The following is a 19116-nucleotide window of genomic DNA, read 5'->3' as shown; positions in this document are numbered from 1 at the left end:
CGCTGCACATATTTTGATCAATCTCCCCCATAGTGTCAGACAGCTGAGTCTTATATGTAAATGTGTTGTTTATAAATCCAAGAGAGCACTGCCTACTTTTCTGTTTCTGTTTCCACTTAGCCTATTTCCCAACTCACAAAGGTGACACCTATTCTCAGGATAGGAGATGGTAACCTGATGGGTGGGGGATCTGACCACTAACACAAATCACGAGCGCATTGTGCTTCATTCATTTGGGGGATAGTTTTCCTACATTCTCATGATCAGTGATGGTTCCAACTATGGCGGCAACTATTATTTTTAAAAGTGATTAGTTAGCTGATTAGTTATTAGTTTGAATAATTGGATACATATGCAAAATGACAATTATTTTATTTTTATTTTTTTGGGGGGAATTTTTACTTACCCTTCTTAAAACAAGCACTGGCACCAAACATGATGCAATCTGGCACAGGCTGCTTCCCCTTCTTTCCAATGTGTTATGCTTACAGCACAGAAGGGGGAAGGAGTCGGACAGTGCAGCAGAGGTTAGAAATCAGGGCTGTCCTTCAGAGCTCTGCAGACCCGTACTGCTGCTATCTGTGATCCCAAATCTCAGTACAGCTACCAGCCACTGGGCAGTGGTAGAGATCCATAATCCTAGCAGAGGACGACTGTCCTGGTGGGGAGGGCTGACGTCACCGAAGCAGTAAGCTGAGGCAGTATTCAACGTGTGATGGATTCTGACAAGCTATTGCAAGTTACATTTATCCTAAGTTGAAGCCAGTGCTTCACTGTACTATGTTCCTACACCATGCCCCCTCATGATCGATGCCACTTCCCCCAACTACTGTTTATTCCATTACGGAAAGCGATGATATAATGTTTATCAATAACATCCAATAATCGCTGCAGCCCTAGTTCCAGCAGTCAGACCCCCATGGATCAGCTTATCACCTGTCCGTTGGATATTCTAGCCTAAAGAATGCATCACCTATCCACTAAGTGATGAAGGCTAGATTGCTGGGACCCTCACTGACAACCAAACCAGGGGGGTGTGCCCCCACCCATTCCTTCATTCACAAGATTGAGGTTAGGGTAGTTTGAATCATCTATCTGATCTAGGATTTATCACCTAAGCAGTTCTTTTCTCTTCAGGATAAAAAATGCTTCTGTATTTTTTTTTTTGCTTTTATGCCTTAAGATAAGAATCAGTTCCTTTTGTATTAGTTGTATCAATAATCTTTCATTTTTACTTAATAATTGAATGTTCATTGTTCTCATTTGTTCAGAACCCTCCTGCCGTTTTTTCAAGGATTACTGCCTATGGATAATCCAAAAAATACTCGCTTTGCTATCAACTTTTTTACCTCGATTGGCCTTGGAGGATTAACGTAAGACTGAGTTTAAACTCCTCTTATAAACATCTAAGTAACAAATATTTTCTTCTAACGAGTGTCTTTTCTTCATCTGGGAACACAGGGATGAACTACGCGAGCATCTGAAGAACGCACCAAAAATGATCATGACCCAGAAGCAGAATGTAGAATCCTCAGACTCTTCATCTTCAGATTCATCATCTTCAGAGTCTTCCTCTGACTCCAGCAGCGACTCCAGTTCCAGCAGTGACTCAGGTACTTCGATTTTTTTAGTAGGATAGTTAGTTCTTGTTTACATACAAGGTTGCAGCAGTTGTTGTCCTTGAGCTGTTTGAGGTTATTATATGGCAGGATTTAGTCAGTAGTAAAAAGATGCTACCTGGCAGGACTCTTTTCTAAAGATACCATGCAGGATACTTTTAAGCTGACAGGGGCAGCTTGTGGTACTGTGTGCAAACTCATTAATTTAGAGGGTTCCTCCCAAGTGAGCAACCCTGTCCATATACTGTTAGTCCTCTGTACTAATTACCTATAAGCTTAGGCTCTGATGGACTTACCATATTTTTCGCCTTATAGGACGCACCGGCGTATAAGACGCACCTTATTTTTAGGTGCAAAATCTAAAAAATTAAAGATTTTGAACCCAATAGTGGTCTTCAACCTGCGGACCTCCAGATGTTGCAAAATTACAACTCCTAGCATGCCCGGACAGCCGTTGGCTGTCCAGGCATGCTGGGAGTTATAGTTTTGCAACATCTGGAGGTCCGCAGATTGAAGACCACTGCATAGGAGGTAATACTCACGTGTCCCCGCTGCTCCGGACCCGTCACCGGTGCCCTGGATGTCGCTCCATCGCTGCCGCCGTGTCCCCGTCACTCCGCTGCTGGCCTGCTGCTTGAACGTCTCTGCTGCCGGCCGGGTATCCTCGCTCTCAGTCATCACGTCGTTACGCGCGTACGCGACGACGTGATGACGAGGAAGGAGAGCGCCGGCCATACAGGGGAGCCCTGAACGGAGAAGACACCGAGGAGGCCTGTAAGCACTAACCCGGCTATTCCGTCGGGTTGTTCGGGACCACCACGGTGGAATCGTGGCGGTCCCGAACAGCCCGACTGAACAGCCGGGTTAGTGTCACTCTCCCTTCAGATGTGGCGGTCAGCTTTGATCGCCGCGTCTGAAGGGTTAATACAGGGCATCACTGCGATCGGTGATGTCCTGTATTAGCCGCGGGTCCCGGCCATTGATGGCCGCAGGGACCGCCGCGATAGGGGTGTATTCGTCGTATAAGACGCACAGACTTTTTCCCCCCAGTTTTGGGGAAGAAAAAGTGTCTTATACGGCGCAAAATACGGTAATGGCCCTGATTTATCAATCAGCCTGAAACCCTAATTGTCTGTCCCCCCCCCCCCCCCCCCCCCCATAACAACCAATCATAGCTCAACTTTCACTTTACAAGAGCTCATTAAGATTCAAAAGCTGAGCTGTGATTGGTTGCTGTGGGAAATAAACAGACAATTAGGGCTTCTGGCTGATTGATAAATCTCCCCCAATATGTATTATGTGGTTGCTGATTTGTTAGAATTACTGCACTGAAATGACTGCATTACTTCTGCAGGGGCTGCTGTAAAAATAATATAATAAATAAAAGAAAATAATAAAAGCACAATAAAACCACAAGCAGCTTTTTACTGAATCTAAAAAAAAATGTAATCAAATATTTAAAGTTTTTTTTTTTTTTTTGGCCTTGTGCCAAATTTACCCCATGGCAAAGAATTGAGGGGACAAAAAAAATAAATAAATAAAAAAAAATCATACTTCCCGTTCAGCACTGCTTCTTTAAAATTGGAGGACGGTCTCTCTGGTCATGTCACTGTACACACTGTACGTGGGACACTGCAGCCAATCACAGGCCTCAATTCATGTCAGGAACTGCCCAGTGTAGGAGCAAATCCTCATTGCCAACCTCTCCTGCTCTGGACAGTTCCTGACACTGAGGTAACAGTAAGAGAGCACTGTGGTCAGACTGGAAAGAACTAAACAACTTCCTCTGGAGCATACAGCAGCTGATAAGTACTAGAAGGCTAAGAAAAAATATATAACAGATTTAATTTACAAATCTGTATAATTTTATGGCACAGTTGATTTGAATTTTTTTTTTATCTCTCCCCTTACACTATATTTATTTAAGTGTTAAACACTGCAATAATTTTGAGAAAACTGTTTTAATGTTAGTTCATAGTATGGAATATGTCAAGTTTTTATGTTAAACATATTTTTGCAGAATTTTTGGTAAACTGTTTACAGCAGAGACCTGAAGAGACAGGTAACAGAAAATGCCCTATAGCACTTTCACAATTAATGTTAATGCGATAGGTCCTTTCTATTGTTTATTGATCCTGCTGCAAAGCATTTAACTAAATGCTGTTATTAGCAGCCCAAGCAAGATGGCAGCCCCCGTAATAATGTACAAAAAAAAATTTAATTAAACAAACTGCAATCAGAATATATAAAAATAAAAAAATTGAAAAATAAGAACAGGTTTTAATATCAGGAAAAAAAAAATCTGTCATATGTTCCCTTTTAAGAACTGGCTTTGGGGACGCTTTTTACCTTTTGTCTAGGCTTTAGGTTTTGCCTGTATAGGCTGTGAATATATTTGGTGTATTTGCTAAATGTTCATTAAAGGCAGATGTAACATTAGTCTGCAAAACTCAATAAAAATAAGCAATATCATATGACCGACGTTCCTTATGATCAGTTTATAGGGGTTTGGTTATAACATTTTCAGGATAATTGGACTGTCCTAGTAAAACATGTAAATTTACTTTATGAAAATAACAAACCAGATCAAAATAAAATATCATAGCCGCCCTTTTCTGAAGAGTTTGTAATGCGTGAGATCCAGCTGGAGCTCGCCCTATCCTCCACTTGTAAGCACCTCATTATCCTTTGGGAAGTCCTGGTGAAGGGAGTGCTGGCACAGGGTTTGTGGTTTGGCTCATTCTTTGCTTCAGACACCTTTTTGTAGTTCATAAATGATCGCACTGAAGTCTAATGATTGTAGTGTTTTATTTTATCTGCCACAAAAGTGCCCTTTACATCTTTTCCCTCTTCCCCATTTCATGCCAAAGGCAAAGTGTAATGAGGTGACTTGTCTCATGTGCTCTTTCTCCAGCCAGGCTCTACCCTATTTTACATGTTCTTAGGTTACGTGGTCACTATCCTGGATCTAATTGAGAAAAAAATGTTGTTGGAGCAAGTGGTGGTATGTGCACACGTAGACAGGAAGGAGGAATGTGTAGGATATTGGGAGGGATTGTGGTGAATTATGTGTAAATAGGGGAATTATCTTGCAGGCAGCAATTTGCCATCAGTGAAGTACAGATACTGTATACTATTTCTAATTTTTCTCGACAAATAGTAGCCAGGCACTATTTGTTACACCCCCAGAACACTGCCTCAGTAGTGTTACTGGACAGAGCTTGATCTTTGAACAGCATAAAATAAAAATATATAAATGCAGTCTTGATAAAAAGTTTAGTCATTTTGGAGCTATGAAAACAAAATATGGTACAGACATATATATTGGCAGACCAGTACATATGTAGAAAATAAATATATTAAAATATAGCACAAATATGTGCCACCTTTTGCACAGTGATACTGTTACTGTATCCAACTGGATGGCAAATAGAATTAGCAGTTATATTGTATTATTGAGGTTGATACAATGATGCCTATAGTGGATAGAAGATAGAACTGTATCTTTCTTTAAGGGTGGTCTGTGTAAATAGGGTATATAGCAGCTAAACGCGTTTCGGTGTGACCCCTTCTTCATTAGCGCTATACCGCTACTGAAGAAGGGGTCTAGTTACCGCTACTGAAGAAGGGGTCTAGTTACTTTGCCTTTTATCAATCCTTATCTGTTTAGCTGTTTTGGCTCTAAAGCTGAAATCTGCTGGCACAATGTCTGCACAGTATTTCCCTGATCTGCATTCTCAGAGAGTGTACTGTACACATAATAGAACAGTCGTACTCATTGGGTTCAGGGAGTTTTAAGCCGCACTCTCTTTTTGTGTTATTTTCATGATATGATGCTGTATTTTTCTGTTAGGGCTCGTTCACAGCACATATTTTCCGACCAAAATTTTGTTCCAGAATTCTGTGGAAAATGCAATGCAGCAGCCTCCAAATGTACCTCCTGATTCCCTGGTACTTTAAGCACCAGAGGACGTACATTTACATCCTATACATGACACGAGCACGGTGCTCACATCATGCGTAGCAGGTCCCGGCTTCTATCCGTAGCCAGGGACCCGCCAGTAATGATCGCGCTGATGTCCGGCATTAACCCTTCAGATGCCGTGATTAATACAGCTCTTGGAATATGCAACAATGCGGTCGTTAAAATGGGTGATCAAATCGCCCACGGCGCTGCCGCAGGGATCTGTTCATCCGACATGGCGGCCTGAGGTTCCCTTACCTGCTCCTGCTGTCATCCCAGGGTCTTCTCCTCTGGTCTGAGATGGAGCAGACCGGAAAAGAAGATAGCCGATAATACTGCTCAGTGTTATGCATATGCATAGCACTGTTCAGTATATGAAATCTAATTAAATTAACCCTGTGACCCCCCCCAAAACCCCCAACCAAGACTGTACAGCCACCTTTTGCACAGTGATACTGGCAGTTATATTGTATTATTGAGGTTGATACAATGATGCCTGTAGCGGATAGAAGAGAGAACCGTATCTTTCTTTAAGGGTGGTCTGTGTAAAGAGGGTATATAGCAGTGTTTTGCAACCAATGTGCCTCCAGCTGTTGTATAACTACAACTTCCAGCATGTATGGTCTGTCTGCTGCAGCTCAAACTCCCAGCAGGAAACTCGCTGTAATCCCCCGCCCATGTGAATGTACCCTAAAAACACTACACAAAATAAAAAGTAAAACACTGCATATACACACCCTTACACAGTCCTTTCCTGTGAAACACCTAAAGGGTTAACAAACTTTCTGAATGTCATTACCGTATTTATCGGCGTAGAACACGCACTTTTTAGGCTAAAATTTTTAGCCTAAAGTCTATGTGCGTGTTATACGCCGATACACCCCCAGGAAAGGCAGGGGGAGAGAGGCCGTCGCTGCCCGCTTCTCTCCCCCTGCCTTTCCTGGGGTCTAGAGCGCTGCTGCCGGCCCTTCTCTCCCCCTAGCTATCGGCGCCGCTGCCCGTTCTGTCCCCCTGACTATCGGCGCCGACAGCCAGGGGGAGAGAAGGGGCACCCATTGCCGGTGCCGCTGCCCCGTTGCCTCCCCCAATTCCCGGTGGCATAATTACCTGGGTCGGGTCCGCGCTGCTGCAGGCCTCCGGCGTGCGTCCCCGGCGTCGTTGCTATGCGCTGCACGGCGCATGACGTCAGTGCGCCGCGCCGTGCATAGCAACGACGCAGGGGACGCGCGCTGGAGGCCTGCAGCAGCGCGGACCCGACCCAGGTAATTATGCCACCGATAGCCAGGGGGAGAGAAGGGCCGGCAGCAGCGCTCTAGATCCCAGGAAAGGCAGGGGGAGAGAAGCGGGCAGCGGCGGCCTCTCTCCCCCTGCCTTTCCTGGGGGTATATCGGGGTATACACGCGCACACATGCACCCTCATTTTACCATGGATATTTATGGGTGTTTATAAAAAAAACTTTTTTTACCCAAATATCCTTGGTAAAATGAGGGTGCGTGTTATAGGCCGGTGCGTGGTATACCCCGATAAATACGGTATGTATACTTTGAGGGGTGCAGTTTTTATAATGGGGTAATTTAAGGGGTATTTCTAATATGAAGGCCCCTCAAATCCACTTCAAAGCTGAACAGGTCCCTGAAAAATTCAGATTTTGAAAATTTTGTGAAAAATTGGAAAATTGCTTCTGAACTTTGAAGCCCTCTGATGTCTTCCAAAAGTAAGAACATGTCAACTTTATGATGCCAACATAAAGTAGACATTGTATATGTGAATCAATATATCATTTATTTGGAATGTCTATTTTCTTTACAAGCCGAGAGCTTCATGCTACATTTTCAAATTATTCATGAAATTTTGGAATTTTTCACCAAGAAATTATGCAAGTATCGACAAACATTTACCACTATGTTAAAGGGGTTATCCAGGAACCAGGAATAAACATAGATATATATATATATATATATATATATATATCTATCTCAAGTTAAACAGATTTATAAATTACTTCTAAGTGCTCTCGGTGGACACCTGTCTCGGGAACCGCCCAGTTTAGAAGCAAATCCCCATAGCAAACATCTACTCTGTGCAGTTCCTGAGACAAGCAGAGATGTCAGCAGAGAGCACTGTTGCCAGACAGAAAACAACAGCTCAACTTTAGCAGCTGATAATTATTGAAAGGATTAAGATTGTTTTATTCCAATAAAAAGTACAGATCACGGCGCAAATAATTAGACCTCATATATCCCTGTATACGAAAAAATTTGAAGGTTATAGGTCGTCCAAATAGTCATTTTAAACATACAAATTTTGTTTAAAAAGTTAGATTTTTTTTTTAAAGCCGCACAATAATAAAGCATGTAATCATGGGTATCATTTTAATCATATTAACCCATAGAATACAGGAAAACATGTAATTTTTACTGTAAGAAAGAAAACTTCATGTTTACCGTAAAGTGTACAGCGTGAAAACAAAACCTTGCAAAAAACTTTGCTAAATTGCGGTTTTCTTTTCAATTTCTCCACACACATAATATTTTTTTGGGTTACACCATACATTTTATGGTAAAATTATTGATGAAATTATGAAGGACAAATGGTCGCCCAAATAAAAAGCTCTAATATTGGTCTGTGGATGCAAATATAGAAGAGTTATGATTTTTAGAAGGCGAGGTGGAAAAAACAAAAATGCAAAAATGGGAATTGTCCTTAACATTGCACCATTCACACTACAGAATTTTAACTGCAGAAATTCCTGACCTCTGACACCGCAGACATAATAAACATATTGATTCCTTTTGTGGAACTCTCCGGGAAATGCATTGCCGTGTATGAAATTGGCGCATATCCGAGAGGCCCTTACAACGGCTTTTTCTGCTGGCGCCCTCTACTGATGGAATCTCTGCCCGGAGTATCCGTCTGGGTGGAGATGCCATCGTGTGAATGAGGTTTTTAGGGTTGCTTTTGGAAGGTGCTGCTTCATCTACTTTGTACGACTACAAGCATTGTTAGCTATTTATTTTTAGAATAAACTTTTAAACTTCAAGCTTCTTTTTTTTTTAAAGCACCAATATGAAGATATGAACAATTTCCCTAAGTAGCGTTGTTTATTCCTGCCACTCTGACTTATCTATTAGGTCCACGCAGCGATAACTTTCCCCGGAGTTCAGTTTTCGCTCATTAAGCTTGATGAAATAATTAGTTGCACAAGTAATGTTCTTGGAGGAAATGTTCGCATTACATTAAAATATAGCAGAGGCTGAACCACTTTGTTTTCTATTCTCCGCATAACATCTGTACATTCTGAACTACAGACGTGTCAATATTTACCTGATTGTGCCGGGATATCAGTTTTTTTTTCTCCTTTTCTCCTGATTACATATACTGGTACCACCCAGGCTGATACATTTAAAGAAATGTTTACAGCAGTTTAGGCCAATTTCAGATCTGAATGGTAAATATTTCCTTCTTTTGCCTCCTCTGACGAGTCTGTTTTATGATCTGTAGCTTTATGATATTTCCTATACACAGTCATGCTCCAGATGAAATCAGTATAAAATACAGGCAACCATGTGACGTTATCATGGAACATATCTTACCATGGATTGATTTAGGCTTATTGGTCTGGAACCTTGTAAGGTGGGGTTTAAGGAACAAAATTTTAAAAAAAGTGGGTGTCTGAGCTGAAACGTGCCTTGGTGGGGATATCTAAGCTTGGATCCCCATTGATGCTGATTTGTGCATGTAAGAAAATACACTCATTTGAAGGGTACCTATAGTTTTAAAAGAATTGTGATATCATGGTTTTGTTAGATTAACCCTTAAGGCTGGTTAGAAGGAGATTGTAGTTCTCTCACTGCTGTTCTTGAGGCCCTGAGTGTCCTCTACATGGTGCACATTTATTTAACATTCTCTTTGTTACATTGGGCGAGGATGAGACCTGAGCTGTCAGAGAGTAGTTGTCACACAGGAATTCCTTTCCCTGGCCACTTACAGTACGTACTTCTCTTTGTTATGCCATGACATAGTGCTGTCGAAGATGACCTGGACTGAGCAGGCTGGCACTGTACTAGGGAATTATTTACAGTCCACCACTTGATAGTATGTTGAAGGGTTCCTGGTACACTGGCTTTGTGAGGTTCTGTGTGAGCAGAGGGGAGCCTTAATTTACCTTTCTAGGACAATGTAGATCATGTGAAGCACAGAGACAGGCTCATGTATTTGTAGTTAAACAGTCTAATTTTGCTGTTCCCCTCTCCTGCACATAGCAGTAGCTAAGCCCTGCCCCCTGTTCCTGTGTTCTGTCCTGGTCTCTGTTATCAACTGTTTACTGCTATTTACATACCATCCAACTCTAGTAACTGAGAAGTGAGACACATAATGTGCAAGCTTTAAGGCTTCCTTTACATGTATGCGTCTTCAGGTGTTTATTTTTTGTTTTGTTTTTTTTTCTAACCTCCGGAGCTGCAGAAAATGCATTGGAGGGAAAATTAAGCCAGAGCAGTTCACAATCATCTGGCGTCTCCGTTTGGACACCTGATGATTGGACTGGCAGGAATGTTTCTTGCTGCGTTCCCCCATCCGGCGATCACAAACAATGGACGCGGGATGATACACAACTGATGCACTACTGGCATCAGTTGTGCCAAGTTTTGCCCAATCAACGAGATGCCGGATATATGTAACTTTAGACTAAGAGCTTTTTTTTTTTTTTTTTTTTAACTTAATTAAGAAGTCGTTTTTGGTAAAGTGTTGTAACTTGCACTTGTTGGTTGAAGCATTTAATATACTGGGAAACCAAAAAATAAATGTGGTCTGAAATTGAATGAAAAAAAAGTGTGCAATTCTGCAACTTTTTATGGAATTTTTTTTTCTTTTTTCTTTTTTTTAAATGACATTTAATTAGTCCTAGAAGTTTTAAATAAAAAGCATCCAAATCCATGGCGTAACATCCCCGCATGAATAATGACAGCTGCTATTTGTGGTAGAGGCCACTTGTCCTTTGAGAAAGGAAATTGTCCTAGAATAAGTTAGTGAGAGTATTTTTGAGCTTTGGCTTCTAGATAACACCTGCGTAGAATAGACTATGTGCCCTGTGAACTATTTTGGCAGTCATGTGTCTTTTTGCAAGGATAAACAATAGAAATGCTGCTGTTTGCGCTTTTCCATCGGTGTATGCTAAAAAAAAAAAAAATAATTTCTGCAGCAAACAATTGCCATTAGCAGCCCCGGTAATTTTGGAAAGTGCTTCCTCAGTCTAATTCATAGATCACCATGGCTTTTATACAGATTGTTTAGAGAGCAGATGATAAAACAGCATGAACTTCTGTATTTAGGGGATCTTGCTGATCTGAGATTAATTTGATTTATAACATCAGTGCTGCAGTAGACACAAGGCTCCTTAATGGTAATATACTGCAGTGGTAAGTGAGGGGGGGTGCAGAATGTCTGCATTGTCGAAAACTGAAAGGGATAGACAGTCCCAGATAACTGCTCGCTGCAGATGATGATAGTTTAACTTTGCAGAAAACATTATCATATTGAGTATTCACTGGCTTCACATCCGCACATTCTCCAGTATAAATATTTACCGTATATACTCGAGTATAAGCCGACCCGAGTATAAGCCGAGACCCCTAATTTCAACCCAAAATCCCAGGAAAAGTTATTGACTCGAGTATAAGCCTAGGGTGGGAAATACCTCATCCCCCCTGTCATCATCCAGACCCGTCATTAACATCCTCATCATCCCCTTGTCATCATCCCACACATCCCCCCTTCATCATCCCCTTGTCATCATCCCACACATCCCCTTATCATCCCACACATCCCCCCTTCATCATCCCCTTGTCATCATCCCACACATCCCCTTATCCCACACATCCCCCCTTCATCATCCCCTTGTCATCATCCCACACATCCCCCCTTCATCATCCCCTTGTCATCATCCCACACATCCCCTTATCATCCCACACATCCCCCCTTCATCATCCCCTTGTAATCATCCCACACCCCCCCCCTTCATCATCCCCACACCCCCCCCCCTTCATCATCCTCTTCTCATCATTCGCCCTCAGTGGTCTTCAACCTGCGGACCTCCAGAGGTTTCAAAACTACAACTCCCAGCAAGCCCGGGCAGCCATCGGCTGTCCGGGCTTGCTGGGAGTTGTAGTTTTGAAACCTCCGGAGGTCCGCAGGTTGAAGACCACTGCGGCCTTCAACATGCGGACCTCCAGAGGTTTCAAAACTACAACTCCCAGCAAGCCCGGGCAGCCATCGGCTGTCCGGGCTTGCTGGGAGTTGTAGTTTTGAAACCTCCGGAGGTCCGCAGGTTGAAGACCACTGCGGCCTTCAACATGCGGACCTCCAGAGGTTTCAAAACTACAACTCCCAGCAAGCCCGGGCAGCCATCGGCTGTCCGGGCTTGCTGGGAGTTGTAGTTTTGAAACCTCCGGAGGTCCGCAGGTTGAAGACCACTGCGGCCTTCAACATCATCCAGCCCCCTCTCACCCCCTTTAGTTCTGAGTACTCACCTCCGCTCGGCGCTGGTCCGGTCCTGCAGGGCTGTCCGGTGAGGAGGTGGTCCGGTGAGGAGGTGGTCCGGGCTGCTATCTTCACCGGGGGCGCCTCTTCTCCGCGCTTCCGGCCCGGAATAGAGCCGTTGCCTTGACAGCGACGTATCTGCGTCGTTGTCAAGGCAACGTGACTATTCTGAGGCCGGGCCCGAAGCGCTTAGAAGAGGCCTCCCCGGTGAAGATAGCAGCCCGGACCACCTCCTTACCGGACAGCCCTGCAGGACCGGACCAGCGCCGAGCGGAGGTGAGTACTCAGAACTAAAGGGGGTGAGAGGGGGCTGGATGATGTTGAAGGCCGCAGTGGTCTTCAACCTGCGGACCTCCGGAGGTTTCAAAACTACAACTCCCAGCAAGCCCGGACAGCCGATGGCTGCCCGGGCTTGCTGGGAGTTGTAGTTTTGAAACCTCTGGAGGTCCGCAGGTTGAAGACCACTGCGGGTGGGGGAGTTCACTCGAGTATAAGCCGAGGGGGGTGTTTTCAGCACGAAAAATCGTGCTGAAAAACTCGGCCTATACTCGAGTATATACGGTATGTAGTTTGGATTCTGACTTCTTGTTGGTCTGAAAATCCATACCCTGCTTTAGATACGATGGCAGTTTTACAACGTAATGATAAATCTCTGTAATATTGCTCCAGGGTGGTCATTTTTCGTAAATAACTTGACAGCAATACTTCCTAAATGTTCAAACAGGAATAATGAAATACAGCTGATCTATGGTCCACTGAAAATTGAGCCTCAGACACTTGTACACCTAGATGGGTTTTGTTTGTGTTTTGAGATAAAGTAAATTGTCAGCCCCATTGGTGCACAACGTCTGTACAGTGCTGGAGAATATGTTGGCAACAGCCAGTAAGTAAAACTAACAAAAATGTCACCGAGGTGATTAGGGCTTATGTTTTATGGGACAAGTTGTACCTTTTCATGGTGCACTTTATTTTGTCATATAATGTATTATGAAGCCAGATCATTTTTTTTATATGTAGAGCATTATTGAAATAAAAACATTTTATTTTACAGTTTTTTGAGCAAATTGTTACGGTAAATCGGACATTCTAACTTTATTCTATGGGTCAGTATGATTCCAAAGATATAACAGGCTATAACAATCGCTGAACCAGACAAGACACCAAGGCCTAGGTAAGGCCCCAGGCTTCCCCAGCATCCCTGTTGTGTTATACTCCCATTGGCACCCCTGCGATGTAATTGCGTAGGTGCTGTTGTGACCACTAAACACTAGGGATTACTGGCATTTAATGTTTAAAGGGGTACTCCGATGCTCAGCATTTGTAACTGTTACGAATGCTGGAGCCGGCGCTGGGAGCTCATGACGTCACGTCCTGCCCCCTCAATGCAAGTCTATGGGAGGGGGGCGTGACAGCTGTCACGCCCCCTCCCATAGACTTGCATTGAGGGTGTGGGGTGTGACGTCATGAGGGGGTGGGGCTATGACGTCACGAGCTGGTGGCTCCAGCGTTTGGAACAGTTTGTTCCAAACGCTGAGCAGCGGAGTAGCCGGTTAAATGCCGTGATCACTATTTATTTCAGCATTTAACCATTAAAATAATCACATTATCCAATGTCCGCCATTACCGGCAAATGTCTGCTGCTGATAGCAGGTGGTATCTGCCGGTTATGGCACGGACCCGACTTGCCGGCTCTTGACATATTTCCCTCATCCAACCCATGACGTACAGGTACGTCAAGTGTCAGGATGTGGTTAATGCATGCATTTTAATGTTTATCACTGAAGCTATTTCTGAAGCAATTGTTTCCTTTCCATACTGGACATTCAAGTGCATTATAGATTGTTACGGGGATATAACCTGGTAACAAATTGTTCTCATCTGAAAAAGATGTCTACAATACTCATAAGCAGACATATAAGATGCATACCTGAAGAACAAGGGATGGATTTACATTAGAGACTTTTTGGAGACTGAGTTATGTGAAAGCTGAGTTAGTGGTGTGGAACCTATGCAAAGTGTCATCCCAGCTATAAGAACACTTATTGGTTAGATATTAGCTCTGGTAGACAACTAGTCTAAGGACTACGTGTGCAGGTAACCACTGTGATGGCATACAAATAGTTATATTGCTGGTGCAATACCGTTGTTTGTTTGGTTTTTTATTGCATTTTTAGCTTTGATTTTTACTCTAAGTGAAATTACTTGCAGCTGTCTAGGAGGACAACCCTCTCCCATCGTAGCCACTGGTGCACAGTAATGTGCTGCCGGATGTGATGACTTTGCAGAATTATATGACCCTCTGTGGAGCAACTGGAGGCTACGCTGTGCCACATTACACAGCCAATTAGCCATTAAGGCTTGCCAGGAATATCTTGCTGTTTAAGGAGATGGTTGCCGTCATTTTTATGTATATATGTAGTGGTACTGATTAAAATAACCACTGTTGCTGTCGTCCGTACACATGGAATCATGCCTAGAGCCAGCAAATGTTCCTGTGTTGATAAAGAATTTATACAATTTATAATTTAAGCCTTCTGGACAGTAATACTACTGTGCATGCAAATGGACTTCTGTCACTCTCCTACGTTGGAACAAATGCATCTATTTATACACTAGGTACCAGGATTTAAGGGGATACAAGCTATATATTGGGTGAATGTTGGTCCTTATTTACTTCAGCCTTTTCTTCTTTGTTTTCTTTGCTGGTATAGGTGGAAAATACTTATAGGCAGACATTTATCATTGTCTTTAGACAGTTTTTTGTGTCTAGAAAAGGCGCAAAAAAGGCGCAAGCTGGATTTATCTGCTCCTTTTTTGCGCCTTTTGTTTACACATTTCTGCTGATTTTGAGTGTAAATCCACTGATTTTGGCAAAACACATGATATGGAAGTGTTTTATGAACTGCTGCAAAGCCACTGAAAAGTCTCTAAAGTACACCAGCCCAGACTTAGCTTATCTTTAGCTTAGCTTTATGGTGTATGTGAAGAGTAAAATTTCTGAAAATGTTTACCTGCTCAAAATTTATTAAATGCTCTGTGACCATTTAATAAATTTTGTGCTCCTACACATTACCAACACACAAAAAAAGGTGTAGAAAAATGCTTCCCTTACACTACAATGATAAATGCCCCCATATAAAGGAACAAATCTCTGTTTATGCCTTTGTGCCTATGAATTAATGTTTTACGTAAGAGATATTGAAAAGCTAGCCTCTTATTTGTCGTCTTATATGATTTAGGCTAGGTTCACGTTGCGGTTTGCATCCACTTGCACATGCACTATTGTTTTTCTTTGCTAAACTTCCGTTATTTAGACGGAATACCCGACGGAAGTCCCAATAAGAGCGTCCGACAGCAATGTGTGAGGCCTTGGTTTTAATCTTTCTCTTCTGTGGATGTTGAAATTGTTTGTTTGGCTGTTACTTTAACCCATTAACGACAATTGAGGTAAATGTACATCATGGTGCCATGGTACTTAACGGCATCAGCAGACAGGGATCTGCGGCAGTGCAGTATCCGATCTGCCGCGGGAATCCGATCATCCAGCATGGTAGCCGGAGGTCCCCTCACCTGCCTCCGGCCGTCTCCACGGGTCTTCTGCACTAGTCTGAGATCGAGCAGACCAGAGCAAAAGATAGCTGATAACACTAATCAGTGCTATGTCCTATGCATTGCACTGAACAGTATTAGCAATCAAATGATTGCTATTAATAGTCCCCTTTGGGACTATTAAAGTGTAAAAAAGTTACAAAATGTAAAAAATTTAAAGTAAAAGTAAAAAAAAAAATTAAAAAATGTAATCATCCAATTTTTTTGTCACATTTTATTCTAAAAAAAATCCTAAGCAAAAATGGTAACGATAAAAACTACAGATCACAGTGCAGAAAATGAGCCCTCATTGTATCTGGTTTAGAGAGGAACATGTACTATAAAGGCAGGTATAAGTGGCAAGACAACTATATGATGCTTGAGGAGTCTCATGTTCTACATGAGATTCCTTGACCCCCTATGAGTCAACCAGAAAAGTTAATTTTTTAATGTTTTCAGCCACATTTTTATTTTTATTTCTGATTACATCAGAGAAAAATATACATTTTGAATAAAGCGTTATGAGTATGGTTAGTAGTAGGGATCGACCGATTATCAGTTTGGCCCATATTATTGGCCGATATTCATGATTTTGGACATTATCGGTATCAGCAATTACCTTGCCAATAATGCACCGCCCCCACCACACCGCACGCCGCCCCCACCGCCGCTGCCCCATTGCCTCCCCCATCCCCGGTTTTATAATTACCTGTTCCCGGGGTCTGGGGCCCGTGCTACTTCTGGCTCCTGCTGCGTCCTGCGTTACGCTGTGCACTGCGCAGCGCAATGACTAGCGACGTCACCGTCAGTGCGCACAGTGACAGCACAGGATGGGAGCCAGAAGTAGCGCGGGCCCCAGACCCTGGGAACAGTTAATTATTAGACCGGGGATGGGGGAGGCAATGGGGCAGCGTGTGGTGCGGGGTGGGGGTCAGTGGCGGTGGTTGGGAGGACCCCCGGACAGGCAGAGGGAGAGAAGCGTGTGGCGGCAACGGTCTCTGGCCCAGCAAAAGCCGCTGCAGTTCATTGATTCATAGCGCCCGCTTTAAATCAATGATCTGCAGCGGCTTCTTCGGGGGGGGGGGGGGGGAGAAATAGCTGATAACTTATACCGGAATATCGGTATAAGTTATCTCCCTGAAAGGCCACAGATTATCGGTATCGGCCCTAAAAAATTTATATCGGTCGATCCCTAGTTAGTAGTACAGGTTAATTCTTTAATAATTTCTACTGTCTACCTTATTCTGCACATCCAGATTCTTCAAGTAGAAGACGCAAGACCTCAAAAAAGGGCAGAGTTAAAGAGAAGACCTCAAGAAGGGAGAGAAGTAAAGAAAAGACAAAGAAAACAAGTTCCAGAAAAGACGATTCTGAAGAGAGGCAAAGAGAAAAGAAACGTCACAAAGATAGACCGGATGATAGACAATCCAGCAGATCAGACAAGAGCTCCAAACACTCTTCACATTCAAGAAGCTCTCGGAGATGATCCTTATTATTTTATTTTTTAACACCTCTTGTAATATAAGGTTATGTAAGTGGGAAAGTAACTTTTAACACGTGGTTGGCCAATGCTTTATCCTTTTCCTGTTCTCCATTATGGTTGTAGAATCATCTGCCTGAAAATCACTTTTCAGCTGAAGACTCCATGAGCAGACCTGTTTCTATGGGAGCTATATTAATTGACAGTAGAGCCAAATAAAAGCTGTATTTTAGCAGCTGGGACGTAAAATCTGTGTTTTTACGTTTTTGAACCTTGTTTTTCATGTCTATTAAAAAGCGGTCTTTTATAATAAGTGGTTGGTTTAATTATTCTTAATTCTTATAAGCTCAAAACTGTGTTGACTTAAGTTATAATTTTAAATAGTTTTAGGACAATTATTGTAACTTTACACAATATCCCTATAAAAAACTGGTCATTGCTTTCAAAGCAACCAATATGTAAACTGCAAATAAGAAAAGCGAGGAGTAAATAAAATGTAGCAGTTAACTAAGTAATGCAGATAAGTCCTTGCATATTAAGGCTGGGTTTACACATTGTAAAATCTTTGTCAAATAAACTGCAGTAAAATAGAAAAAAAAAAGAAAAGAAAGTCATGTTTTAAAACTCCAAATGTGTTATGCTGGAAAAGTGTCCATCCGTGCATGCACTGTATAAAAAAGAAAAAACTGCAGTCATTTTTTTTATTTTATTAACAATGTGTACAATGACAGATGCACGTCCATAGATTTTAACCCCTTAAATGGGCGCTATCATGAAGTAAAAAAAATTGATATGTTATAAATATACTTTAATTAAATATACTTTAATAAAAAAAAAGTGATTGTAAACAAGTTTAAAATCACTTTTAAATTCGGCAGTGACATCACTACTGAATTTCGACTCATTTAAGCCTGGCAAGTAGTCGAAATTCAGGCACTGCGGTGCTCGCTCCCGCCTGTCAATCAAACAGGCGAGAGCGAGCACGCTGATAGCTGGGGCTGCGCGCATTGGCCAGCTCCACTGGCCTCGCACACGGCCCCACCCGCCCCGTTACCCTGTCCCTGTGCCTACGAGCGCGATCGCTACCATCAGCACTAGCGGGGTCCCTGTGCCCACTAGCGGTGTCACAAGAATGCCTGTTCCCCGTCCCTGTCAGTTCTCGGTACGGGAACAGATTTAAAAGCCTCGCGTGCAGCTAACGTAGTACTGTGCATGCGCAGCCAGCACGCAAGGCTTTTAAATCTATTCCCGTACCCTGAGAGCTAACAGGGACGGGGAACAGAGCTGCGCTCTGCATTTTTGTGACACCGCTAGTGGGCACAGGGACCCCGATAGCGGTGATGGTAGCGATCGCGCTTGCAGGGGGCACATTTGACACTGCTAGTGGGCACAGGGACCCCGCTAGCGGTGATGGTAGCGCTCGCGGGGGGCACATTTGACACCGCTAGTGGGCACAGGGACCCGGTCGCTAGCGGTGATGGTAGCGCTCGCGGGGGGCACATTGGACACCGCTAGTGGGCACAGGGACCCCGCTAGCTGTGATGATAGCGATCGCGCTCGCGGGAGGCATTCTTGTGACACTATGACATTAGACAATAGGGTGCCTCCAGCTGTTTCACAACTACAATCCTCAGCATGGCCTGACAGCTAATAGCAATCATGGCATGCTGGGAGTTGTAGTTGGGAAACAGCTGGAGGCACCCTTTTAGATAAATAAAACACTCATGCATAGACGATGTGAGGGTGGAAGCAAGCGCCCAGCAAGGCGTCAGTGACGCCGCGCCTGTTGGGAAGCGCCGCTTCCTGCCCTGCTTTATAGAGCAGATTTAAAAGCACTAAATCTGCTCTATTAAAACGATTAAAACATTTTTTGAAGCCAGGTAGGGGGTTAGCGCTAGATTACTACTAGGTAGGGACATAATAGATG

The 19116-nt window shown here is 43.2% G+C and overlaps 1 protein-coding gene across 1 annotated transcript in view; it reads left to right on the top strand.

The window, feature by feature from the left end:
• Positions 1 to 17515, top strand: part of CWC22 (CWC22 spliceosome associated protein homolog) — a 94587-nt gene extending 77072 nt beyond the window's left edge. The window contains exons 17-19 of the mRNA XM_056535070.1: positions 1272 to 1373; positions 1462 to 1613; positions 16966 to 17515. Of these exons, the coding sequence (XP_056391045.1) occupies positions 1272 to 1373; positions 1462 to 1613; positions 16966 to 17195 (484 nt within the window). The 3' untranslated portion in view covers positions 17196 to 17515. The remainder of the gene's footprint in view (positions 1 to 1271; positions 1374 to 1461; positions 1614 to 16965) is intronic.
• Positions 17516 to 19116: the final 1601 nt, after the last annotated feature.

This window comes from Hyla sarda, chromosome 8 (genome assembly GCF_029499605.1).
Source record: "Hyla sarda isolate aHylSar1 chromosome 8, aHylSar1.hap1, whole genome shotgun sequence".
In the NCBI taxonomy this organism is placed as follows: domain Eukaryota; kingdom Metazoa; phylum Chordata; class Amphibia; order Anura; family Hylidae; genus Hyla; species Hyla sarda.
The sequence above is the reverse complement of the archived record's forward strand: the minus strand, read 5'-3'. Positions and strand labels throughout refer to the sequence as shown.